The 25,003-nt window shown below is 37.8% G+C and overlaps 4 protein-coding genes across 9 annotated transcripts; 1 reads left to right on the top strand and 3 right to left on the bottom strand.

The window, feature by feature from the left end:
- Positions 1 to 1,442: 1,442 nt before the first annotated feature.
- LOC113575861 (tumor necrosis factor receptor superfamily member 14-like) lies at positions 1,443 to 5,902 on the bottom strand. 2 transcript variants are annotated; one of them, XM_035522077.1, is made up of 6 exons: positions 5,244 to 5,902; positions 5,001 to 5,156; positions 4,555 to 4,636; positions 4,272 to 4,465; positions 4,100 to 4,162; positions 1,443 to 1,503 (listed from the first exon to the last, which is right to left on the bottom strand). In XM_035522077.1, exons 1-6 carry the CDS (start codon positions 5,392 to 5,394, stop codon positions 1,499 to 1,501), a joined length of 651 nt encoding a protein of 216 aa, XP_035377970.1. In that variant the 5' UTR covers positions 5,395 to 5,902; the 3' UTR covers positions 1,443 to 1,498. The 2 variants fall into 2 exon arrangements, with proteins under 2 accessions (XP_035377970.1, XP_026863432.2); XM_027007631.2 differs by lacking the exon at positions 1,443 to 1,503 and having other exon boundaries at positions 3,658 to 4,162.
- Positions 5,903 to 9,094: 3,192 nt separating this feature from the next.
- Positions 9,095 to 15,690, bottom strand: mad2l2 (mitotic arrest deficient 2 like 2). 2 transcript variants are annotated; one of them, XR_004775542.1, is made up of 9 exons: positions 15,233 to 15,690; positions 15,035 to 15,153; positions 14,865 to 14,936; positions 14,426 to 14,526; positions 14,079 to 14,173; positions 13,882 to 13,955; positions 13,464 to 13,556; positions 12,217 to 12,746; positions 9,095 to 11,637 (listed from the first exon to the last, which is right to left on the bottom strand). XR_004775542.1 is itself a non-coding variant. In XM_027007576.2 (8 exons), the coding sequence occupies exons 1-8, from the start codon at positions 15,270 to 15,272 to the stop codon at positions 12,693 to 12,695; spliced, it is 648 nt and encodes a 215-aa protein (XP_026863377.1). In that variant the 5' UTR covers positions 15,273 to 15,690; the 3' UTR covers positions 12,174 to 12,692. The 2 variants fall into 2 exon arrangements, 1 of the variants encoding a protein (XP_026863377.1); XM_027007576.2 differs by lacking the exon at positions 9,095 to 11,637 and having other exon boundaries at positions 12,174 to 12,746.
- Positions 15,691 to 15,811: 121 nt separating this feature from the next.
- On the top strand, positions 15,812 to 19,918 carry smim1 (small integral membrane protein 1). 4 transcript variants are annotated; one of them, XR_004775558.1, is made up of 4 exons: positions 16,452 to 16,792; positions 17,356 to 17,501; positions 19,087 to 19,243; positions 19,405 to 19,918. XR_004775558.1 is itself a non-coding variant. In XM_035522130.1 (3 exons), exons 2-3 carry the CDS (start codon positions 16,704 to 16,706, stop codon positions 17,477 to 17,479), a joined length of 213 nt encoding a protein of 70 aa, XP_035378023.1. In that variant the 5' UTR covers positions 15,812 to 16,138; positions 16,673 to 16,703; the 3' UTR covers positions 17,480 to 17,539. The 4 variants fall into 4 exon arrangements, 3 of the variants coding, with proteins under 3 accessions (XP_035378023.1, XP_035378024.1, XP_035378022.1); XM_035522130.1 differs by lacking the exons at positions 19,087 to 19,243; positions 19,405 to 19,918 and adding an exon at positions 15,812 to 16,138 and having other exon boundaries at positions 16,673 to 16,792; positions 17,356 to 17,539; XM_035522131.1 differs by lacking the exons at positions 19,087 to 19,243; positions 19,405 to 19,918 and adding an exon at positions 16,167 to 16,248 and having other exon boundaries at positions 16,673 to 16,792; positions 17,356 to 17,539.
- Positions 19,919 to 20,230: 312 nt separating this feature from the next.
- lrrc47 (leucine rich repeat containing 47) lies at positions 20,231 to 24,858 on the bottom strand. Its single transcript, XM_027007673.2, has 7 exons — positions 24,272 to 24,858; positions 23,481 to 23,972; positions 23,266 to 23,382; positions 22,457 to 22,572; positions 22,098 to 22,200; positions 21,643 to 21,732; positions 20,231 to 20,509 (listed from the first exon to the last, which is right to left on the bottom strand). Exons 1-7 carry the CDS (start codon positions 24,842 to 24,844, stop codon positions 20,288 to 20,290), a joined length of 1,713 nt encoding a protein of 570 aa, XP_026863474.2. The 5' UTR covers positions 24,845 to 24,858; the 3' UTR covers positions 20,231 to 20,287.
- Between the last annotated feature and the right edge of the window lie 145 nt (positions 24,859 to 25,003).

The raw sequence follows: 25,003 nt of genomic DNA, 5'->3' as shown, positions 1-25,003 counted from the left end.
AGATGGTGAAGATGTTGATGGATGTTTGAAAAGTTGGTGCAGTCGTGAATTTATAAGCTTGGTGTCAAAGGGTGGGTGGGTCTTAGTGTCTGTGTTTGACTGCATGTGTGAGTGAGAAGGTATGTATGTTCTTAGGATGGAAAAACCAGTTCAGTTATAGATAGCACTGATCAAACATACTTTACATTCATTTGTGAGAAGGGAAACATGCACACACAGATGTGTGCCTGTGCACATGCATTCATTCTACTAATTTACTTATTGTCTGTCACTTTCAAATTTAAATGCTATGAAAGCATGACAGAGCATCATCTGTAAGGTGAAGAAATAGCACAGGAGAAGCAGCAGACAATTAAAATTGCTTGCACCTGTGGATGGTTAATGGCAGTCTACATCTATACCAACTTCTTCTCCAGTAGGTTGCTGAAAAATCCATGAAAAATGTTCTACATTTAAAGAAAAAATAAGATATGTCTTACCCTTGCCTCCCCTCCCAGAAATAGACATTACTATAGAGAATACCAAAGTTGTAACACTGCTAAATGGTGATATGTATGTGCAGTTGTCATGTGTGCACCTGTGATTTGCAGCAAATGTAACCAGAGGTCCTCATCCCTGCGAATTAGCCCTCACCTGATCCCTCTCTCTCATGCACACTTTACAAAGTATTGGCAAACTAAGCTTTAGATCAGATTCTGTTTGTGTATTTGACCCTTGTCTGACTTAATTTTTTTGTTCTTGATATTTTATACTTTTGTATGCCTGCTCTGGTTGTGGACTGCCTTTTGAACATATGGACTCTATTTCTGTGTACTACGCTCTTTAATAAAATCCTGCATATGGATGCAACCAAACTGGGTTGACCTTGATACAACGTTTTGCTGCCTGGCCTTTGTCTGGAATCTGCTTTGAAATCTGGCTTCTCTCTAGGCAAATGCTAGCAGGTGTTGGTTGTCTAGATATGGGCATTGTTTTGACATTCCGCTTAAAGAATGGGGGGAAAAAAATCTGCTTTTAAAGAAACTGTACTTGGCTGCAAAGCTACCCAGTAATACATCATCAGTTACTATGAGAATTTGCTTAGGACGTGATGCTCTTTGCAGCCTGAGTCATGCTGGAAGTGGTATGCACATAATTTGAACATGGAGTATGGTTTGTGTTTACAGTTTGTGAATGATCCTTCTTCAGGCTGCGAGAGTCTCTCTAAGATGGGTCACACTAATTAGGACCTTGCTGACAGCGATCATCACCATTTACCTGCTGGCATAAGTGGAAGGGAGGAAGGAAACATACATCATTGGACCTTAGGGTGTACAGATGGATATGTTGAAGATTGAGGCATTTCTTCCTCTGACCAGAACCCACCAGTGTGAAAGAATTGAAGCACTTCCTGGCACTTTTACTGCCAGTTCATCCATGGTTTAAGTTCTTTTGTCACCCTGCTCCCTTCCCTTCTGGAACTCTGGAAAACTGCCACAGGCGGTGCACTAGTGTATTTTCAGCCTTAATCAAGAAACAACCGATATTACTTAGTGCAGTTTTAGCATTCATGACTGTGGAGCATGCGATTATTCAGCATAAAGAAAGCACTTCAGACAAACTTTTAAAGGTCTCATCATGGGTGTTGTCTTTCATTATCAGTTGGTCACTAAACGAGACATAAAATGCTTCATTTACATTTCTGCCCGGATACAAATAGGTGGTTGCTGCTTCCTCCAAGGGCTATCAGTCCATAACTGTGTTCTGGTACACTGAAGTTCAAGCAGACCATACCAGGGGTGTACTCTCCTGCAAGGGCTGCAACAGAGGCCTTCTTACACCCACGCACAGCCCTAAACTTTCCATAAAACTTAATACATTTTAAATATGAGCACTAAAGAATAAAATACATGAATAGCAGCATATGAATGAAAATATAAGTGAAACTATCAATACCACATATACCAGCTCTGTTGCTCAGACAATTTAATCGGTTCGTAGTGGGGGTAGACACTTCTGAGGCGTGTGTATTGGTTGTGTTGTCCCAAAGACATGTTAAGCTGCTTCAGGTGTATCCCTGTGCTCCCCCCCCCCCCCCCCCCCCCCCCCCCCCAGAAAGTAATTGGCTTCACAGTGCAACTACAAAACTGGCAACTGTTAGCTTCTGGCAGTAAAGATAAAGAGGAGTGGAGACACTGGCTAGGGGGAGCAGAGCTTACCTCTTCAAGCTGTGAGTTGTCAGCAACTGACGCAAGTTCCATAAATGTTTTTTTTCTCTCTCTCTCTCTTCCTTCCCCATCCTGCCTCTCTGTTGATGAGTTTGTCACCTCCATTGGAAAACTATACTGTCCATTACAAGATCGGTCATCCCCTTCTACTATCTTGTTTTCCCCACTTCCCACAGAAGAAATCCAACAACTTAAACACTGAAGACTCACTTCTTCACTGAATCACTAAGTACTTAAATGTTCACTTATATTTAAAAAAAACAACTTTATGCTTTTACTGTCTTCTTTCCATTCTAGCCAGGTCTTTAGCCTCATAGGTTAGCGTTAAGAATATTTCTACTGTCACATGAAAATATGTACTTGATAGAGAATACAAAGCTGTTCTGTAAGTTGTTCTGTGCAAGAGCATGTGCCAAATGCTGTAAATGTTGCAAAAATACAATGCTGTAAAAAACAATGGTGCAAATGCAGCACCTCTTATGGACCAAAACTTGGAGGCTATTATTCATCTGAATTACAACCTAAAAAGAAAATAAGACCATCATGAAAAATTACAATGATTTAACATGTAGAGGAAATATTTCTGGCATGGTCAGTTTGACTTTAAGAACAACAAATGTAAATGTTCAGCTATTATTTGAGTCATAATTGAATAGATTGCAACTCATTAGTAAGTTACAATTGTAGGCATCATTGACTACTGTCACTAATACATTGATATTAGAATTTTTTGAGTCATAGAATAATCATACAGCAAATGGCAACAGGCTTTAGGAGTTACTTTTCACATTGAGCAGACATTGCAGCATGCCAATTGGTTTAGATGCTTTTGTACAGTGCGATCAAATAATTTGCAATTTTTTGCTGTATATGACTTTAAATGTACAATGTAAATTGACACCACAGAATGGGATCTCTTTTGCACATTGATTCAATGACTTAAGCCAGACAAAGTTGTTTTGTTTTTTTGTATTCCTTGCATAAAAACAGTATGAGCTGTATCTGGAATAGTTCATTTGTTCATACACTCATTCCCTAAATAGGAAAATCTATTTACTTTTGGCCAACGAAACACTTTTTGTATCTCTCATCTTGCCACACCCCTTCATTGTTCTCCATTTCTCCTTTGCACTGATTCTAGTTATTCGCCTTGATATTGACATTCTCATCTTTGTTTGTTATAGTGTATGAGTGTCTCAACTTGTTTGTATTTATTGATGTACTTTGGCTGGTGTTATCATTATTCAAATGTCTCTGTATTTCCATTTTGAACTCTGAACGGTGCCCGTGCCTTCATTTTATTTGTTATGCTCTGTTCAAGTTGTACTCATGCTTGACTACATTTCTAGTTTAGTTCACTGGTTAAGATTTGTCATCGTTTGCCCCTTTGTTTAATTAAACACTCTCTCCTGAACATTAATCCAATTTATTGACAACTAGAACAATACGAACAGGATAAAAACACAATCCAGAGAACAATATCCAAAACAGCAGGCAAGAGACAAAATCCAGAAAGGTATGATGTCAAAGCAAACAACAAAAAGCGTTCGAAAGATAAGTCGCAAATAGAGTCTGGGGTCCAAACATAAGATCTTATTCATAGGAAAAATGCTCTGGGAGAAATGAGAGGCAGATTTGAATAGACAAACTGACTAGAGGAAACAAGAAACAGGGATAAGGACACATAAGAAAGTACTATTCCTGTAGGGCTTCTCTCCCCTGGCAGTAGATGGGGGTTTGCCAGGAGATGGTGTGAGTTAGATTTAAATGTAGGTCATTTTCTACAGAGAACCAAACAAATTTTTAAAAATGTTATCGATATGATATCCCATACTCAGTCCCCTTCTCAGGGCGACACCCTTACTTTAGTGTGAAAAATGTGTTTGTAATACCTGTGTTTGTCTCTCTTCTTCCTCTACAATTTTGTTTAGGTAGAACATTGGTGGGACAAGGTGCTGAAATGTCAGAGAATAATAGGACTGCACATACCGATTTCACAAAACATCAGCTCATAAAAAAAACCAAAAAAACAAACAAACCAACAATTGTGGTAAACCATCTTACCCATATTAGAGCGTGGTCTTTGCTGTAGTTTATATATATATACAGCTACGAATATAATGAGAATAGTCACAACTGAGATACCAACTACAGTATCAGCTACAATTGCAGCTAAGTGACCAGCTGGAGACTTTCCACATTGAGAGTCAGATGAGGGTGTGCGTGCCTTTATTTCTTCTAGTCCCAGAGCTTCACATCTACCCATATGAAACACAATTAGATTTGTGCAATTGTGTCACTGAAAATAACAACAAGAGTTCAGATAAAGCTCTCACTGGTTACTCACGATGTGTATGGCAAACACAAGGATCCATTTGAATACGTTTCCCCTTTACAATCATCATAGACAGTATCTGAAGATGGAGTGCCTTCAGAAAAAGACAGGCAGTTAAGCAATTCTATAGACAGAAGAAATTTGATAAGTCACGCTTCCCGTCAACCCTGGTACTCCTCGCTTCATTTCATCTGCTAGCTTTGAGTCAATGGACTCTTCATGGACTGTGCTTCCCAGAATCTAGTTTGAAATCCCCCTCTGTGAATAAATCTCTTACACACATTTAACCACGAGTGGCCAGTTTCTTTCATGTTGCACAATGGAAGAGTGAGGTTAAATGGAACATGATTTAAAGCATGAAGTAGTGAGTTTTTCCCATATGCTTAAAAAAAGGTGGCGTATAAAAGCTATAATAAAACTCAACAGTACCTACCTCTGTGTAAGCAGATATCACTCACCTCTTTGCTTTATAAATTGTCCTGCATTGCATTTTGAGTGTCCTAAAGCTTTAGTGTAGCTCCATTTGTTTTTGCCAATGCAGTAGTGCCCCTCCAGTGGTTCACAGAGGGTATCTGAAAACTGTGTGCAGGCTGCCTTTGTTCGTAGTCCTTGTCCTGTGGAAACAATTATTTATTTAATATGTATTACTATATTGTGCAACATTTTTAAAACCAACGTAACTCTAGTATTGGCAGACTCACCTGCATCGCATATGGTACATGTAAGACATTTGGAGAGACCACTGGGCTTATCTATGTAAGTAGATGCGAGGCATGAAATACATGTAGTACTTGTATCCATAGTGCAATGCTGAGAAACACGATTTCCTAAAAAAATTATAAATTGTTGCATAATCCTGAGTAACTAGGATGAACAACTGCTTGATGGTCTGCATAATGGAAAACAGAATACCAGTGTGTAGAGCGAAAGAGTACAGTTACACTGGTGTAGTGCAAACAGGTTTCCCTTGATTCATATTCATGACAAAGCTGTTAGCACAGTGAAACATGCTCAAAAATGGACTGGAAAAACCCCCAACTCAGTAACAACTCAGCCCCCAGCATAACCCTAACAGGCCCAAACCAGAAAATACAGTGACAGATGTTCTGGATTCACATGGGCTGGGAATACTATGCAGCCACACACCAGTGTGTCTGGTCTGTTAGCAAATACAGCAGTGGTGCCAACTACGTTAGAGGCGCATCATGAAACAAAAAACCTGGGCAATAATGCCAACAACACTGAAGATTTTAAGAAACTAAAATTAGAAAGTGAGGAAACACTAACATTTTTCATCTGTGTCTGACAAAGCAGGAGGCTATTTCTTTTCTTTGTTTATCAGTAATTGCACAGTGTGTTAACCATCCTGTAGTTCTTCATCGGTGGCCAGTTCAATGCTGTGGTCCTATGGCAAACTGACCCTTCAGGTCATATGGGTAAAGGGTGCATGCCTATGACCAGTGAGTGTAGGTACAAGGTATGTGTTTCTAATAACATGGCCAATGAATGTATAATCAAAATTTTGAATATACAACATAAGAGGCTGCACAGTAGTTTACACTAAAACTCTGTAAATCTAAATTCAAATAGAAAGGTGGATATAGTAAGAAAGCAACATTTAAAGTTAAATTATTCAAAGTAACACCAGTCCTGTGTAAAAGATCACTGAATATGAGATGTTAGCTCACCTGGTGCACACCTGGGACAGCATTCTCCATTGATCTCATATTCAGCTCGATCACAAACACAGGCACACATGACAAAGTTCAGAGATACAGTGAAATTCTCTAAAGTCAACATATTAAAAATTATAAAATGAGGGCATCAGTGAAACTAGAAAAGAATGTTTCTCCCACAGATTTCATAAGTCTTAATGGTTTAAATCAAGCCCGTTACTGATGGCTACTTTTTTTACTGCAGTAGTATTATGCCTCAAATTCACCACTTCATAGTTTTCAGACTGTAGGGAATAAACAAAGCTTGAAGGGTGACAGCAGATGTCAAAGGTTGAAATGGTATATTTCTCCATGACATCTTCCTTGATTCTTAGGTTTTTTGTTCCTTTTCACTCCAAAAACAAAGTTTTCCTGCATCAAAACATGCTCATCTGAAATATCCATTGTATAAAGCTGCAGGTGAAATGAAAGAATTAGTTAAATGTTAGAAATGCATTTGGTAAACAATGCAACACACACTCTATTTTCATCTTAATTGCTTGTTCTGTTTATGTAAACTTAAGCATTATTCCTGTAAATTAAACTTGCTGAAAGTGAGACTTGGCTGCTTTGGAAAGTAATCAAGCTGATCCTACATTGTGTGGCCTTGTCTTACAATATACTAGTAGCATACATTGCATTTGAGTGAAGATAAACCATGGCTTTAGACAAAAAAACCTGAAGGCATGATTCAAGTTTAATGCAGCTCAAATACAGCGCAAGATTACTCAATTTATATTATTCATATAATGGCTAAGTAATTAAACAATAAACCAAAAAAATTATACTTTGGTTGTAGCGCATATTGGGAGCAGTTAGGGATGTGTTTAACTTTCTGGTGTCTAATATTTAATAGAAGATATTTAAACATGATCAACACTTTAGTTAGGTTTAGCGATTCATGGTCATGTCATGCGCAGTTTAAATCCTAATGTGCGATTTTATGGCATTTCGCTACTCAACACAAACTAACTAAGCAAAGTGATACAGATTTATTTTTTGAAGAGCTTTGGTGTAGACACACACTTTTACTACATTTATAAATACAAAATACAATTAGTTGATTGAACCAGTTTACTTGCATTATTACATTAAACACAATTAGTTATAGAATTAAACTATTTAATAAGCATTGTGCAAAATGGTTTTTCAATATAACATTTCTCATTTTGACCTTACCTGCCAGCTAAAATGGATCACTAATTTAATGTTGCAAATGTCCAGAGCTGGGGGTACTCCAGTTCTGAAAAATTCCACTGCCAATTGAGTGGTGGCCCTTGTCTGTCATGAGATTAAGTTTGAAAATATTCTATTGTACCAGTTTTTAATAAATTTATATTGAAATCCTTGTACTTGTAATGTTTAAATGTCCATTTAATTCAGAGAAAGTATATTAGTTACATATTTTACTAAATTTACCCATAACATCAAAACAGCTCTAGTACCACCCAAGAGTTATAGCTTTTGCCCATCATCAGTGCAGATTTGGACAAATTGTATGTTTTTAATAATCCATATTAAACTTCTAATGTCATTAATGGTCTTGCAGACTTGTATGTCTATTTCTCAGAAATTTCCCATAATACCTAGACAATTCTGCTACCACATGACAGTAGGAACCCTTTGCTATCTAAAAAATTTGGACAGATTTCACTGTAACATTTCTCCATAAACCCATATTAAATTCATGCTACCTTTAGGCGAATTCATGTGCTCATGTCATAGGCTGAATTTAGATCTATTTCTCAGATTATCCATAATACAAAAACAATTTCACTACCACACAAGAGTATGAGCCATTGGCTATTAGCAGAGTAAATTTGGACAGATTTCACTGTACCATTTTTTCATAAATACATATTAAATTCCCAATATCAAGAACAGAGCTTTGAAACAGTATGGATAGCTATTTCTCAAAGTTTTCCAATAATGCCAAAGCAATTCCACTACTACATAAGAGTAGGAACCCTTGGCTATCACCAGTGCAATTATGACCAGATATTCATAAATTCATATTTATAAATCCATTATAAAAATGGTACAGTAGGGCTCCATTCTTTTTGTTTGGGTTGAAACTGTTTTGGCATTATGGGAAAATTCTGAGAAACAGTTAAACAAAACTCAGCCCATATGATATGAATATTCATTTGCCCATATTATATGAATATTACTTAATGACATATGGATTTATTTATATGGTCCAGCAGAATCTGGTCATAATTGCAATGGTGATAGCCAAAGACTCCTACATTGATGAGGTAGTGTAATTGCTTTGCCATTATGGGAAATTTTTAAGAAATAGTTAAAATCGTCTATGAAATGAGTATATTAACTGTCTAAAAGGTAGTATGATTTTAAAATGGAATAATGACACATGGTACAGAAGAATCTGCCCAAACCTGCACTGACAGCCAAGGACTACTCCTTTTATATGGTCATAATAGATGGTTGAAATAGATATCCACATTCAGACTATATGAAATGAGTACATTCATTTGCCTAAAGGCAATAAGATTTTAATATGGATTTATGAAGAAATGGTACAGCGAAATATGTCCAAACTTATTCTGCTGATAGCCAAGGGTTCCTACTCATGTTGTAGTAGACTTGTCTTGCATTATGGGAAATTTGAGAAATAGATAGCCACACTATCTCCAAGCCAATTAAAGATATTCGCATTTTAATACAGATTTTTGAAAAAAAACTGGCACAGTAGAATGTTTTCAAACTTGATGTGGTGATAGACAAGGGCCGCCACTCAATAGATTACCAATTGGGTTTAATGTAATAATGCAAGTAAACTAGTTCAATCAAGTAAACTGTATTTTGTATTTATAAATGAAGTAAAAGTGCGTGCCTACATCAGAGCTCTTTGAAAAAACGGTCTGCTTCTCTTTTCTTATAGAGCGTTAGATTGGGGTGATCAGCGAAATCGCGCATATAGGCGCTTTAGGATTTAAAGCGCGGATGACTTGACCACATTCGCTACGTTACACAAGGACACAAAGTAACAGTCATACTGAAAACCAAAGATTTGGCTATAATAATTAAACGCTGAAATAGTAACAACCTAACATGCTCACTAAATTAAAATATTAGGCTACTGTACTGCAATCCTAATTAGATCAGGAAAGGAGTTCTTACTTTGGAAGACGAGCTTTAGGAGTGAGACAAATACCTGGTTCTCGTTTCCTTAGCAAATGGCCAGCCTAAGTTTCCCGTGTCGCGTTTTCATTGTCTTAAATACAGTTTAATAAATCCGGTCCTTGTATATTTAAGAGGTGTTCAAATGCCCATTTAATTCAGAGAAAGTATGGTTACCTATTTCTCTGAATTTTCCCATAATGCCAAAACAGTTCCACTACCACTCAAGAGTAGTAGCCTTTGCCCATAATCGCTGCAAATTGGGGTGGATGCTACTTTCCTATGTTTTCAAAAATCCATTTCAAACTCCAAAATGTCTTGGAATGTCTTTCCCAATGGGGCTCAGACACAGTATGGCACTTTAATCAAGTCTCCCATGCATTCTGCCGATATTCAACCAGTACATCACTAGCCCCACGAGGGAAAACAGGACACTGCATTAGCTAAATACCAGTGTCAGTGGCCAAACCTGCATTGTTGATAGCCAAGGGCAACCCCTCTTAATGACAGTGGAAATGTTTTAGTATTATGGGAAAATTCAGAGAATTAGCCAACAATAGCATTCTTTCTTAAAATGAAATGGGCATTTAAACATCATTAAAAGGCGTTCATGGACTTCAAATTGGATTTATCAAAAAAAACTGAAAGTAGAATCTTTTCAACCTTGATCTGTTGATAGCCAAGGGATATCCCTCTTGACTGGCAGTGGAATTATTTTGGCATTATGGAAACATCATCAGAAATACATTATCAAAAATCAGCACAAGTGAAATGAGCATATTAATTATCCTAAAGGTAGTATACCTTTAATATGGATTTTTGAAAGAGTACAGTATATTCTGCCCATAATGACACTGCTGATAGTCATGGGCTATCATTTTTATGTAGTACAGGACATGTTTTGGCAATATGGGAAATTTCTGAGATACAGATAACCCACATTATCACATACGAGTACATTAAATCATCCAAATGTAGTATGATTTTAAGATGATTTTAAGGTCAACTAATTATTTTGGGGAATTTCTATCTATATGACTGTGCTTGTTTGTTTGCTCATAGACATCTCATCTTATAGAGCACATGATCAGTGTTTTATGTACAAGTACTGTTCTGTTTCAGTCCAAAATGTACTGAGGAAAGTACCCATTTCTATTGTCAGTCAATCAATAACATGTAGTGTTTTTTTCCAACAGCCATTGTCACAATACAGCTTTACATATGTCTGGGTCCAAGACCTCAATGGGCGAGCCAGGGGCAACAGTCCTGAAGAAATGCTCCTTAAAAATTATGAATCATTACAATTTTGAAAGGAAAATAAACTGTGTGACGGAGACGGCGCTGAATTTAGGTTGCTATGAAAAGTGAAAGTGAAAGACGGGATCATATCGCTATAGCAATACGCACACCCTAGATAATTCCAGTTATTCTTTTCACAGCTATAGAAAATGATCTACATCTACAACAACTATATTAAAAAATCTATTGCCAACTGTAGCTTTTTCTTACAATGTTGCAGACATCCCACCAGTCCTGAAAATTCCAGTTTTTCACATAGAAGCAGAGGAGAACTGCGTGTGTTTGTCAGAGTCCAAGATGCCAGGCGGTGAATGAAGCTAAATGGCTAAAAACGAAAAATTAAAATAGTCTCTCACCACTTGGCCAGTACCTTCCTTTTTGAAAAATATGTACTTAAAAATAGCAAACAGGTTTTTACACAGTAGGGCAATAGCATGCTAGCATTTCTGCTCAAAAAAGGAATTATACTTGTAGGGGCTTTTTTTGTTTGTTTGTTTTTTGCTATTTTAGTGTAACATATACTTGTACTTTCCAAAATTAAAATGAGGTCCTGGCCGAGGACTCGAGAGTGCCCTCTGGCACGTCACAGTCGTTTTTGAACAGGAAGAATAAGGAGAGGCCAGGCTCCACATGTGGGTGAATTATGGAGAAAACCATGCTGATGGTGGAGCAAAATCACCCCCTCAGAAAACGACAAAAAGCCTCCTCTTTGTAAAACTGTCCCTCTTCCCATCCCTTTAGAATCGTGTCATAGTACTTTAATACGTCTGATTGTCAATATTTTCATTGCATTCATATGTGAGATGTGCTCACCAGCTTGCCTTGGATACATCAGGAGCTCTGGCAAGCAAGCAAAATGATCATCAGGGTGAGAATCCTTTTAGATGAAATTTAACTCAGTTGATTTCTCTGAATGGTTTATAAGACCAATATACACCTTGAAAAAAGCCATCAATTAAAAAATGAGTGATTCTAGCAACAACTAGAATAAATTCTTCAAAATAAAACGTTACTGGTAGTCTGTAAAGGGTGTAGCAGTTTAGAATTAATTTGTTAAAAAAATCTGGGATAGCTTTATGGCCAGTTCTAGCCTTCCAGCATGCTCCTTTCCTTGTATCAGTATAGGTAAATAAGAGACTTAGATTATTTGTTTAGTACTGTCTTGATTTTGTGTACCATGAAATACAGCATCAATCTAAATAGCTTTTTTAAAATCTGCTTGTCAATTCTAATTAATTTTTAAGAATGTAAATATTAAGTCTAAGACCAATAAATTATGTAAAAACTGGTGCAGAGCCACAAAACCACATACTAGCTACTAGTGTAACATGATAAAAAAAACACTACTGCTAAAAAAAATGTGTGCAAATGCATATAGCAACAATACGCAACAAGAATAAGGAAGTAGTTAGTGTGTAGATGCCAGGAAATTATGAAAAGCTATAGCTGTACATTTTATTCTGCAGAGGAGAGTGATGTTTGAACGCTTAATTGTTTATTCAGAATATTTGTTTACCTATTCACTTATTTCTCCTGCATGAAGAAATTGATGATGACCAGTGCAAAACAATGTCCTTAAAAAGCATGTCAGAAAAGCTGGTCACAAAAGTACTCCCAAACAATGAACTGAAATGAAGTATACAGAAAAATGGAATGTTATCTGGCCAGGGAAAAAAACATTTTGTGGTAAGGAAAAAAAAAAAAAAGAGGAGAAACCAGGAGGAGGTTACCAAGGAAACCTCTACAAACTGCACTGATGAACATCTGCAAACTTATGACTGAACAAATTACATGCTTACACTTACACTGCATTATCTAGACACTGAAAACCAGCATCGATACATTTGATCTAGTAAATTACAGTTCTGCTTAATATTTAATAATTAAATAAACATTTTCACTGCTAATTGTTAGGTCATGCTAAATCTACCTAAAGTAATCAAATGGAGTTAAAAGAATTGTAAAAAGTTTTTGAAGGTGTATTCCTTTTATTCATGCTGCATTACGCTGTCCTTTCTGTGCTCGCTCTTCCACATAAAGCTGCATCTGTTGGAATAACAATATGATGCCAACTTCATCAATGTGATCGCTATAGACATTTATATGAATTCAGGTTCATATAAATGTTTATAGATAACTAAATGACCAATATATATTACATGGGCATTTGGTTTAAAGGTACTATTTTGTATATTTTAAAAATGTTCTCTGATATCTATATGACTTTGGTCGGGGCAAAAAATACCCAGATGCAGCTATACCTGCCCATTTATAACTATAATATGATTTGATGAAATGAGATGTTTTTTGTTTACAATACTTTTTTAGTGGGCTCATGAATAATTGATGAGCTGTGATTTGATTGGCTAGTTTACAGCAAGGCACTAATATGGCTTACACAGAATCAAGCAGTCAAAAAATAATCCGCTAGCTAACTGTGTGAGGTGCACCATGGAGCATTTTGGCACCCAACTGTATATATTTGAGAACCAAAATATCCTTCAATGCAGGCTCAAACATAGCTGATTGAAAGATTGACTACAAATGACTTCTACTTTAAAGTTGGAGAAGCTAATGTTAGGTAGAAAGTGTGAGATAGCTACCTAGCAAGCTATAGGCGTACACTGGATATCTCTATGCAACTGAACTAGTTAGCTTCTGAGTTATGTCTTGTTGATGAAATATAAATTAGAAAATTAGCTACCTGACAATGGCTTTTTATTTATTTTTTTAATGTATTTTTTTGGCTAGGATCAGTATTACCTTCACTATATCTGAGGTCATTGTTTTCAGAGGAATGAGTCTGGGTTCCTGCATGAGGACTTCCTGCTCATCTGCGACAATCCAGGGAAAGTCCTGTACACAGACACCCCATTTTACATATCACATCTTGTCATATTTGCTATTAAACACAAAGACAAATGAAACTCAGACATAATTAAAAAAGGAAGTACAGGGTTTATAACTAATGTCTAATGCACTAGTACTTTTGAAGCATAGATAAACATATACATGACAAACATGTACATAAAATAAAAATTCAAATGAACATACAAGAGTGGTGTGAAAAGACAATATATGAGCTTAAAAGTTGTTGTTTAAATGTACCATCATTATAAGCAAGCAATATTAATACTGTCAAACATTTAATTGGAATTAGGAAAAGTACATTTGTCCTGACCTTGATCACTTGAACTTTCTCCATGTTTCTAGTAGCAGATTCTCTAGTGTACACCAACACAGTAAATGTGCAGCCTTCAATGGAAAGGAAGTAAATAAATACAGAAATAAACAGGAACATCATAAAAAATTAAAAACATCTTAATAATAACAACAGTAACTGCAGATTCACAGTACATGCACAGGCCTCCCTCCTACCTGGTGGGTTGTTGTCAAGAACAGCGTCACAAACGCTGATCTTCAGGATCACTGCTCGCAGTAGCTGCTCCACGTGAGACAGCAGAGTCTCAGAGCTGCCATGGCAACATCAAGTCAACAAATAAGGGACTATGCACACAGGCAATAAGGCCAGTCAAAACACAATTATATGGCCTAGTATTATTAACTGAAGGACATGCTGTATGTGTAAAATGTTTACGTGGCTGCACTGAATGTGAAGTTAAATAACTTGAAAAAAGGTAACAGTTTTTAGGTTTGGACTGTTCCATGAGTCCAACTTGATTTGTATTGTCTCGGGGAAATTTATTAACATGACCGTCACTTACCTGATAGACAGAAGGGGAGGCTGGGAGATCTCAAACACAAATCTCTCCACTGGGCGGTGTTCTCTATCCATGATCACAACCACTACTTTCTCTGCCTCATTCTGCATACATCATACAGGTTTTGATACCACTACAATAAAGCTATAACTATGCAGTTGACACAATATGTAAATTATGCCATCAAGGACCATATATAGAGGGAAAACATATAACAATTAATGGGAATAAGTTGTAAATATTTATTGAAAATTAGGGCTGTACAAAACTAGTGAGTACCATGAACTAATATTACTAGTAAAGTACTAGTAATTTTAATTATGTGATGCTTTATTATAGAATCACTACAATTATTTTTCAGTCATAGTACACAGTGAAGCTTTTCTACTGATGATGGGCCCAGTGTGTTTCTCAGTAACAGGGCCGTTTTTATTCAGCTTACCTTCTCAATAAGTGGTTTAACGCAGTGAAGCGTATCCTGGATGTACTGGTTCAGCTCAGGATGACATGACATCTAACAGACACAAATATCGCTCACATTACTCGTTTTAAAAGCAGTTCATTATGAAAATACTTCTCAGCCTTCACTTCGGTTCCCACGACAACACCTACCTGCACAGGAACATTGTATTTCTTCCTTTTTTGAAATATCCCAGATGGATAGACCTCTCTAACGTATAGGATGAGGTGGATGGCCACTTCCAGAAACTCGCACAGAATATCAGCCACCACTGAAACGAGCATACCAATGTCAGCTAGCGTAGTGATAACTTGATTAAAAATCCAACAACGTAATAACGAACATTTTACCTTGACCAAAGTTAAGATCCTGTCTTGTAAGAGTTGTCATCGTTTTATCAATGAGGAAAAAGATGTAAAATCTAACAGCTAGGTTGCTAAGCTAAAGTAGACGATAAATGTCAGCTAAAATGCAGTTTCATTCTTTCGATATGCAACTTGATCCAAGGTATTGAACAAAACGTAACTATCCCTCGGTATTTTTATTTTTCTTCGAGGAACAGGCAGATGAAATAAGTGGAAAACAGTGCGAAATGTGCTTGCTGCTAGATAACTAAATATATATCTCTACCTAATGTTACAGCGATGTTGGCTTGGTTTACTAACAAGCTATCGTGTTCCTGCTCTTGACAGTCGTTTTAATCAGCACCAAACCATGTATATTTTATGGCACTTTGTCTGGTTTTGTAGAAATAAAATCCACCGAAAACGTATGTATGGGTCAAACATACAAACGCGTTAAGATAAATGCTTACAACTTTGTTGACATGCGTTTTTTTCTTCGTATTTCCTGCCTTGCATCAATGCCAATAACGCCACGACTACCACGTAGTGGATTGGAGTAAAAAGGCGCTAACAATGCTAAGAAAATCGCAGATCTTTGGTGGCAACAGTACTTTAATAGAGAGAAATGTGATCTTATTATTGTCTTAAATGTGTTATGCTTATTTGTTTTTACTGCCTTGTCCAATGTCCTTCAAATTAACACTCCAAAAGAAAACTGGAATCTAGAATACTAGGAAATCAAATTTAACAAACTACATACCTTGTTTACAAGGAACAGTAAAAAGGCAATGAGCCCAGTTTCATTTTAAACACTTTTATCAGCAAATGCTGTATAATTCATGACATGGATTTTGGCATGTTTATCTACAAGCAGTAGAAGTCAGCAAAGCCTTGTGTGTTTTATGACAGGAGGTGAGTAAAGGTTCTACCTAATGAACTCACAGACCTCATACTCTTAAGCAATGGCGTTACAAACACGGAAAGAGTAATTAAATCACTCAGTCACATAAGCTCTCACTCAGGTAAGGCAACAATTAGGCTTGAATTGTTTAAATAGCTATGCTGTGCAAAAATGCACAGACAATGAATCAATGACAACGGTTTCTGCTTCGTGGAACTAGTTTCCTATAGTTAACCGTTAATGTGCAATAGTATATCTATGGAGGACTTGTAAAACATTTTTTAAAAAGCCTTAAGAAGTCTGTTGTCTGTAGGCAATGTCCAAGATAGGCTGGGATCATGATCTGACATGCTGAATTCTTGTCACTTGGTACAGTCCTGGACTTCAGCCAGTGACAAGAGAAACTGCCTTAACTTGCTCAACACCTCACTTAACAAACAACTTCAGATATATGCTGTCGCTAGCATGAAGGCTACTCCACAAACGTAATCATCCAATGGCAAAATTTTAAAATATATCCATATATGGGTGAATTTGTTTCACAGCTTTTGTACAGGCACAAAAGGAAGGTAGCAGATGGAGTCTGCTAATGCCAACGTGCAGTACAACCGCTGGAATGAAAACGTTAATCTCAGTGTCGCTGATTCTCAATCCAGTACGAATGAGTGAGTATTTATTTATTCTTGACTGTTTGTTTATATATATATATATATTTAATTTTTTTTGGACAATACAGTACAACATTTTATGGAACTTTCTGGTGCACCATGTTTTGTTTTTATAGGTATAGCTGTTTTAATAAGGTGGTTAAAACTCAACTCAGTTGTCAACCGGCAAGCTTTTTAGCATTTGAAAAATAGGTGCACCAAGACTGCAAAAAACATAAATGTATGCATAACAAGGAATAATAAACTTCTTGACCCCCATCAGATGTTTGTTTGTTGTAATACAATTGTGGCTGACATCATTTTCATAGCAGGCCTTTTTTCGACATAATTTCCTTAGGTGTGGCTCAATCATTGAATTGATAATTACCTCATCTGACATGATTTCTCCAAAGCATTCTCACCACACAGCACAGATCCTTTACACAACATCCATCTGCAGCCAGTTACCAAAAAGATCCACCAGCCACAAATTAAGTGGAATTATTACATTCAGCTTGTCAGTGGACCGTTACTGGCATTGCTGACACCGTCATGAAATCTTGGCTTCTTCCCTGTTGTAGGTTCTGTAACAAACTGTGCACTGGCCAGCTGGGCATCGCAGTGAGGGTGGCAGGCTCACTGGCTGTAATGGCCGCCATGTACATCATTGGATACATCACCGGATACTATGTCCACAGATGCTGACACAGAGGAGACCCCTCTGTAGGTGTGTCCAAAACCACAAATAAACTGACACTCACAAACTGTGAGCTGCTTTTATGCATATATATATATATATATATATATATATATATATATATATATATATGTATGTGTGTGTGTGTGTTTACCATGTTTAAAATAATTTCTTAATAAGGTTACATTTACCAATATTATCATAATATAAACATGGTTTCTAAAATGATTTGTAATAGTTTCTGTATGCATCAACTGTATGCATGTTCTTTAGAAAACCATATTTGTCTTAAGGTAGTACAACAACAAATGTCAATCAAACTCACATTTGAATTTAAAATATAGTGATTTATAGTAATTGTTTTTTCCTATAAATTCAGAATGAAGTAAAGCATTTCCCAAACTGAATGTTAGTTCTCATTTCACAATTAAATTTCTATAAATTACTTAATTCATTCCCTTTGAGCATATACATGCATAGAATCAGAGAATACTACATTTTGTTGATGTTACAAAACAAATGCCTTTCATCCTGCAATTGGTAACCTGGTACTTTTATTATTGGACGTCAAGGGTCATTTTTCTAGACAAAGATTAAGCCTACACGAAGACTAAAATACATTTCCAGTGGTGATTCATCATAGTCACTGTAATTTAGTGCAAGATTAGGCTTAAATAAAGTCTGAAAAAAACTGGTCCTTAATTTTCTATTTAGAGAAACATAAGCCTACACCTCAGTCTTGATCATAAATAATCTTAATAGTATCCACGTCTTCCTCCTCAAGCAGCTGAGCTTTATTCAGAGCTTCCTTTGATGGAGAGAAGAGACTTGCATTTACTCTGAGGACCCATTCTGCGATCCTCAAAGTGGTGTAATACTCCTCCTCTTGATTGTCTATCCCTCTGCTACAGTCCCTTTCCTCCACACCCATCCCTCCATTCCTCTGTGAGCTCAGAGTCTCTGTCTCAATTGCGGAGTCTGAGAGCAGGTGTAGATGGTGTTCGGTCTCGCATGTACTTGCAGGGTCTTGAACTTTTCTTGGTATCACCCCGCTATTGCTGGAGCTGGGGTTATTCTCTTGTAGGCTTCTGGATTTGGAGGGGGAGCCCAATGCTGAGCGGCTCTGTATTTTGACCCCAGGTTTCCCCAAGGCTCCCTCCCTTTGCCCACTCTGAACTGGCTCTGGACCCTGAACACGTTCTGTCAATCTGAACGCAGCCAGACTCCTACAGATCAGACCCACTGAGCTAGTCAACTGACTCCTGTCTCTTTGTCTCCATATCAATGCCCTCTCCTTCACTGTGCTAACAGATGAGATATTGGCTTTCTTGCCCGTTCGTAGTGCCTCATGTTCTGTCAGGCAACTTGGCACACAAGTTCCTGTGCCATGCATGGAGGTTACTCTGGAGCCATATATTGGGGGCAGCGAGTTACTCTTGCCCAAAGTCCTGACATTGTCTCCTTTAGCTTTACCTATCATATTGGTTGTCAACAACACTTGTCGAGGTCTCAGGATGAAATCTGGAGTGTTGCTGGTGTGCCTCCTCGGTGGTTGTATAAATCCATACGGTGTCATGGGCCCCAGCCATTGAACAGAGAATCTGGTGTCTTTCAGATACTCCAGCTGCTCACCATGAACCTCCCTATCTACAGCATCATTATCAAGACTGCCCCAGCATTTCAATTTCCTGTCCCGGGGTTGCTTACTCCGATCAACTCCTTGAATCATTCTCATGGCTAGCTTATATAGAAGATTACAGAGGCAAGCTACTGTAAGTGTATGGCAGAATTTTGAGAGCCAAAGTTCTAGCTGAAGCTCCTCTGCTTACCATTTATATCTTTGGAGTGCAGGGCTGTCTCTGAGGCTCCTTGTCATTGCGCTCTTTCACGCCGCCAGTCATTTGAGCCGTAACTGAAGCCGTTGCTTTCGCAGCGCCCCACAAATCCCCAAACAAACCTATGTTGGACAGTGATCCTCCTCCAAGGTGCCGACCAAGGCTCAGCTGTTCAGATGATATGGGAATTTTAAAACAAGGCTTTCATCTTTTAGGAGCATCATATCCAGGTACATCATGTTATGTTTACAGGTTTTCTAGTTAGGTTTTAGTGGGGCTTTATGGTGCTCCAGCAATGTGATCTTTATCAGGGACTCTGTCATGCCTTTGAAAGGCAGTATATTTAGCCATTTACGAAATACAAAACCCTCCAAAGTCATTGACGTTAGCTATTCACTGTATGAACTTTGACCTGGGCAAGATAGGCAGTGTTTCTCTAATGCATTTTTATTAAGGTTACACAGCAAGTGATGAAAGTAAGCCAAGAATTGACTTAAAGTCTTATTTATTATACACTGATTGAGAAGTGCTGTACCAAATGCTTTTAAATTCTTCTACTGCATATCTATTTCTACCAAAATAATATCAGCGGTTGTTTCACTATATTAGCAATTAACATGTTAAATGCAATCGTGTTAACAGGAAATTGGGTCCAAATAACAGAAAATCTCAAGTAAAGGTGATCAAAATGAGGACTAATGTCAAATCCTGTGAACTCCAAAACAAAGACATAATGAACATGTGTGTGAAAGAGCTCTATATTTTACCCAAGATTAAAATATAGTCACATAAAAGTTTCTAAGTGTTGAAATGTAACATTTGTTGACAGCGTTTTTATATATATATATATATATATATATATATATATATATATATATATATATATATATATATATATATATATATATATATAAATAAAGCCACTAGTTGTATTTTTTGTTGTGTTTTTTTGTTTTGTTTAGTTTCCTTTCTTTTTTTTTGTTACCGGATGATGGTCAGGTGGCCGACATCAGATGTTAGGTCAGTCTTGGACGGGTACACGACCTTCAGATTGCCCTCGGCATCCACCACCTTCACCTGCACTACCTTCAACTCTGGGGTGTCTGAGCCATCCACCGAGGGCTCAGTGGTCCTGTCCACCTCCCCGTCTGAGCCAGCCTCTTCCTTATGTTCAAATGTAAACTTGTTCAGCTCTGCCATTTTCTTCAAGAGAAACAAACAGCACAATCAGGCAAAGAGGAAAGTACAAACTGTACTGATGTTTTTTACGGAGCCTTCAAGATGTTAAACCTGTCAAATGCAGGAAACATAAGACAATGCCTGGAGGCCACACAGCAATCCGCGTTTACTCGGTTGCAAAACATACATCCATTCAGAGTTTGATTTTTCAGGCAAGAAAAATGGTAAATTAGATCAGAGGGAGGAATAATGAATTAAATCCAACCTGCTACGGTTAGGCTAGTAACTTTAAATCTTTGCAACCATGCCAGAAAGTGGCAGATTTGATGCTGCAATGTGGCATTAAACAGTCTATTGCTCAGAATGTCCAGATCACATTTTGCTGTCTGTTAAATATTCAGGAGGAAACTGATACTGTCATAAAAGACACAAGAATGTAGGGCAAACAGTTCCGATCCTATCGGACCAGAAACCTCATGCCTTCTCTGCAAACCAAACCACGTTCCACGTCCTGTTTCTGTTTAGAGCTTAATAAGTAAATGACAATAAGACTAAAAAAAAAGTATTTTTTCCACTGTCTACATAAGTGTTTTTTTCCTTCTTTTTTAAAATGTGCTATTAATAAGGCATAAGCATATCTGATGAATATGACTAAGTGCAGGTTTTCTGTGCATGCATGGTTGCACGCGAGTTTGTATGCATTTAGCTCTTTGATTGCAGCTGTACTGTGCAGAGTGTACGTGACAGTACACTGTTTGGGGGGTGGGGGGGTCACTATTGCAGAAAGACAAGCTCTCCTGGTGTACATGGCAAAGCTTGATCACAGAACGAGCAAGAGAGCCAGAAACGGATCATTCCCATAACTCTCACTTCAGCATCTCTGACCATTCAAGAGCTGATGGTGTCCACTTCACTTCAGACACACTGTTCATGAAAAATATTAGCACATTCACCCTCAGTCCTCAGAATGAGTTTCTATATAGCAATGCAAAATCTACCCACCTTTCTAATTTATTATACAGTACTTATAAATTAGATTTCTAATCATTTCTGCTTGCACTAGCATCCTATCTGTGCAAGCTAATCTTACTTGTAGCTACTCACAAGGCAATTCTAAGACAAATGAGAATATAATATTCAGTCTGTGTGACACTTACTATAATTAGCATGTCCATGACATCCTTACAAATCTGCAGACTGGTAGAACTCGTCACTTCTACAAACAGCTCCCGTGTGGTCTTCTTTAACTGGTTGAGAGAGTGAGAACTCCTGAGTTAATTTAATGTTGATGGTCTAATTTTGTAGGTTGTAAGGAAAAGACAGTAACTTCTGCAATAAACTAAAAGCACAATCACTAAACTGTCACTGAATTGTAACAATGACTACAAGCACTTAAAAACTTCAACAAAGTCATTAAAAGTCTATACTGGCACTATAAACACTGCATAAATGTAAAACAGTGGTTTTTTTGTATTTTTAAAAAACAACAACAACAACAAAAATACCAATCACAATACATTCTATTTTTATCTAGAACACCAAGAGCCCCTAAGCAGTAGGTTGAAATGCCTTGGATTGTTATAGCTGTAATTACACAATTGCAGCAGATTACCTTTGTCCTCTCGCTGTTTGTGATTGGGGGGAATGAGATCACATGACCATCTGCATCAACCAAGCAAGGGTAATGATCTTTCCCATCCAGTAGCTGAAGGTACCTGTGATGATTAGAACACTACATCTTATTACATCAGCAACAATAGCTCTTTTTATTCATAACCATGAAATATGTCTTAAATACAACTATAAGAGTTTCAGGAAATACATGTGTGTGATGATAATCTCTTGTTGGATTTATTTTGCCAAACTATCCTGCCAATAATAAGATTTAACATTTGCTAATTGAGTCATTTTGAAAATGACTAAATAAACTCTTCAGAAGGTTAATGAGAGTATGGTCTGTTAGATGCTCACTTGTGGAGGCCTGACACATTCTGACGTTTCTTTTGCTTCCTCTGCTCATCTGCTTCATGCTGGAGCTGCTTCAGCAGGTCGGCAGCCTTCATTTCCTTACGACCTAGAGGAACAAGCTACACACGCAAACATTTAACATCCTCTTTATTATTAGTTCTACATTATTACCGGTAGACATTACTACTGACATACCACCCAAGGCTAAGATCATTTTAGGAAACAAGACAAACCTTAAAATGCATAAATAGTCTGTCTAATGCCACTGAGACGACTTTAACAGGAAAAGTGGTACTACATAATGGAATATTAAAGGACAAAACTGTGTGATAGAGAGGCTGTGTGCCATTAATACAGGCTACAGAAACAGGTGCACAAAGAAACATTAAAAAAACCCAAAACTTTATTTATTATTAAAATGCTGAGTTGGGGGGCCTTCTCAGTAACACTAATTAAATCAACAGATGAGAAACTAGATTCCAAACCATTCAGAGAAACCAACTTGCCAGGTTTCATAAAATATGCATTGAACCTTCCCCTCTCACTGTTATGCAATAAGTTGGTGCACTCTGAATTGAGCACTATGCCAACCCTCACTGGAGAACCATTTAGCCACTGTATTAAAGTTTGGGTGAAAATACAATGATAGTTAACTGAGATGATACTACTTCTGTCTCTCTTCCCATAACCCACCTCTGTGCTTCATACCACCCTTCAGAATCCCTTTCACTGTATTATCATTGGAAAAGTATCGATTTCTCTCTCCCATGGGACATGTGCAGAGACAGACAGGCAATAATCTTCTGTCATACCTTCAGTACACCAGGAGGTCTGGCATCATATTCTAGAGGGGCCTTCAGTAAGCTTAGGTCATGAGTAGCAATGGTAGCTGTTGTTCTTTTGCCACAAACCTCATCATGAAGTTTAGTCTGAAAAATCACATTTTCACATTAGTAAACAATAAAGTGCATCAATAAAACAGGCCAAATGTGTAATGAGATGGGACCCTATTACAGTATTTCTTTACCTGAGCTACTAGAAACCTCTTGAGTGCATTTCCTGGTTTCAGGTTGAGGCCCTTTACAATGCAGCACACTATGAATGGCCGCACATCCTTCACAAGCGGAGACACTTTCACCACGAATGCTGTGGGGGAATCTGACACACGCAGAACCCTCACAACCATCCGGTTCAAACCATCCACCTCCACCTCCTCCTCCTCTTCTTCCTTCTTCTTCTTGTTCTTCTGCTGCTGCTTGGCAGCATTTTTCTTCTTGGAGACATTGCGGCCTCCGTCTTCTCTCTCGGCAGACTCTCCATCTGGACTGCGACCTTTCCCCTTCCCTCGGCCCCCCACTCTCAGGTAGTCCAGCACCGACTTAGTCTGGCAGCCGTTTACCATCTTCTCCAGCCGCTTGTCCTTCAGCTTGTTCCCTCTGAAGTTGATTTCCTTCAGCTTGGGACAGTCTGCCAGCTCAAATGGAATGTCAAGGAGTTTGTTGTTTGACAGGTCCAAGACCTGAGACAAAAAGCAGTTTAAGGATTGTAAGTCTGTTAAGTCATGATCATTTTAAAATCAGACTACATATCACTTTAGCTGTAAGAATTATTCTGATTTACTTTGGATTATAAAATTTAAGTCTGGATTCAACTTAATACGTATCCTTACAGTTCTTGGTTATCGTCTTGAAAACTTAATGGAGGAATAAGACACACAGTTCTGCTACCATAAACATAACACAAACAACCCCAAAAGATGAACCGCTACTGACTGATTACCACTATATATTTTTTTACATGAAAAAACGGTGAACGAACCTTCAGCGCCGGCAGGTTGTGTATTTCATTGCTCAGTTGCTCTATAGCGTTTTCCGATGCTATGATCGTATTAAGCAGCTCCAGGCGCGACGAGCACAGATCTTCGGGTAGACCTGCCAGGGCGTTTTTTGACACATTGATACTGCAAAGCTTCGGGCATTGACTCAATCCATTTGGCAAAGCGTTGATGTTGTTACAACTGACGTTTAGAGTTGTGAGTTCGCTCAGCAAACAAATCTCTTCCGGCAAAGCTTGCAAGTCATTGACTGACAAGTCCAAGACTTTGACTGATTTCAGTTCACCTATGCTTTTGGGCACGGATGTAATCTTATTTCTACACAGAATCAGGCTTTGTAGATGAGACAGGTTTTTGATGTTTTCATGTATCACGTCTAAACTCGGACACTGGCTGACTTCCAGGTAGTTTAGGAGAACGAGAGAGTATAGCTTGGCATGGATACCGCCGCTGGTCTGTATTTTCTTGTCAACTGCCGAACCTTGTAAAACCAGCTCTCGCCTGTTTTCTTTTTCTGCCTTTTCTATTTCTGGCCAAACAGCGCTTTCTACCTCCATGCTGCCAACCTTGACACCGGAAAGAGAAAGAAATTATATCCGGAAAATGTGGCCAAGTTTAAGTCGTGCTGTTATATTTTGAATAAGGGAATCACAGAGTTGCAGATTTGTGTCATATGTAGAGAATATGCGTATCATACAAATCACAAACGAAAATGA

The sequence above is a fragment of the Electrophorus electricus genome, chromosome 23 (genome assembly GCF_013358815.1).
Source record: "Electrophorus electricus isolate fEleEle1 chromosome 23, fEleEle1.pri, whole genome shotgun sequence".
Classification (NCBI taxonomy): domain Eukaryota; kingdom Metazoa; phylum Chordata; class Actinopteri; order Gymnotiformes; family Gymnotidae; genus Electrophorus; species Electrophorus electricus.
Note: the sequence above shows the minus strand (reverse complement) of the source record. Positions and strands in the feature narration are given on the sequence as shown.

What these genes read in the sequence shown, in the direction of transcription:
- LOC113575861 (XM_027007631.2), bottom strand. Translation starts at nt 5,394, where the DNA reads ATGCAACAATTTATAATTTTTTTAGGAAATCGTGTTTCTCAGCATTGC. An exon ending in ACAATTTATAAAGCAAAGAG is followed by an intron (nt 4,637 to 5,000) that starts GTGAGTGATATC and finishes CTTTTTCTGAAG; the next exon opens with GCACTCCATCTTCAGATACT. An exon ending in AAGACCACGCTCTAATATGG is followed by an intron (nt 4,163 to 4,271) that starts GTAAGATGGTTT and finishes CTGACATTTCAG; the next exon opens with CACCTTGTCCCACCAATGTT.
- mad2l2 (XM_027007576.2), bottom strand. Translation starts at nt 15,272, where the DNA reads ATGACAACTCTTACAAGACAGGATCTTAACTTTGGTCAAG. An exon ending in AATACAATGTTCCTGTGCAG is followed by an intron (nt 14,937 to 15,034) that starts GTAGGTGTTGTC and finishes TGTGTCTGTTAG; the next exon opens with ATGTCATGTCATCCTGAGCT. An exon ending in TGACCTCAGATATAGTGAAG is followed by an intron (nt 12,747 to 13,463) that starts GTAATACTGATC and finishes TTATTCCAACAG; the next exon opens with ATGCAGCTTTATGTGGAAGA.
- smim1 (XM_035522129.1), top strand. Translation starts at nt 16,704, where the DNA reads ATGGAGTCTGCTAATGCCAACGTGCAGTACAACCGCTGGAATGAAAAC. An exon ending in TCTCAATCCAGTACGAATGA is followed by an intron (nt 16,793 to 17,355) that starts GTGAGTATTTAT and finishes TCCCTGTTGTAG; the next exon opens with GTTCTGTAACAAACTGTGCA.
- lrrc47 (XM_027007673.2), bottom strand. Translation starts at nt 24,844, where the DNA reads ATGGAGGTAGAAAGCGCTGTTTGGCCAGAAATAGAAAAGGCAGAAAAA. An exon ending in ACAACCTGCCGGCGCTGAAG is followed by an intron (nt 23,973 to 24,271) that starts GTTCGTTCACCG and finishes TTTTTGTCTCAG; the next exon opens with GTCTTGGACCTGTCAAACAA. An exon ending in AATGTGTCAGGCCTCCACAA is followed by an intron (nt 22,201 to 22,456) that starts GTGAGCATCTAA and finishes TAATCATCACAG; the next exon opens with GTACCTTCAGCTACTGGATG.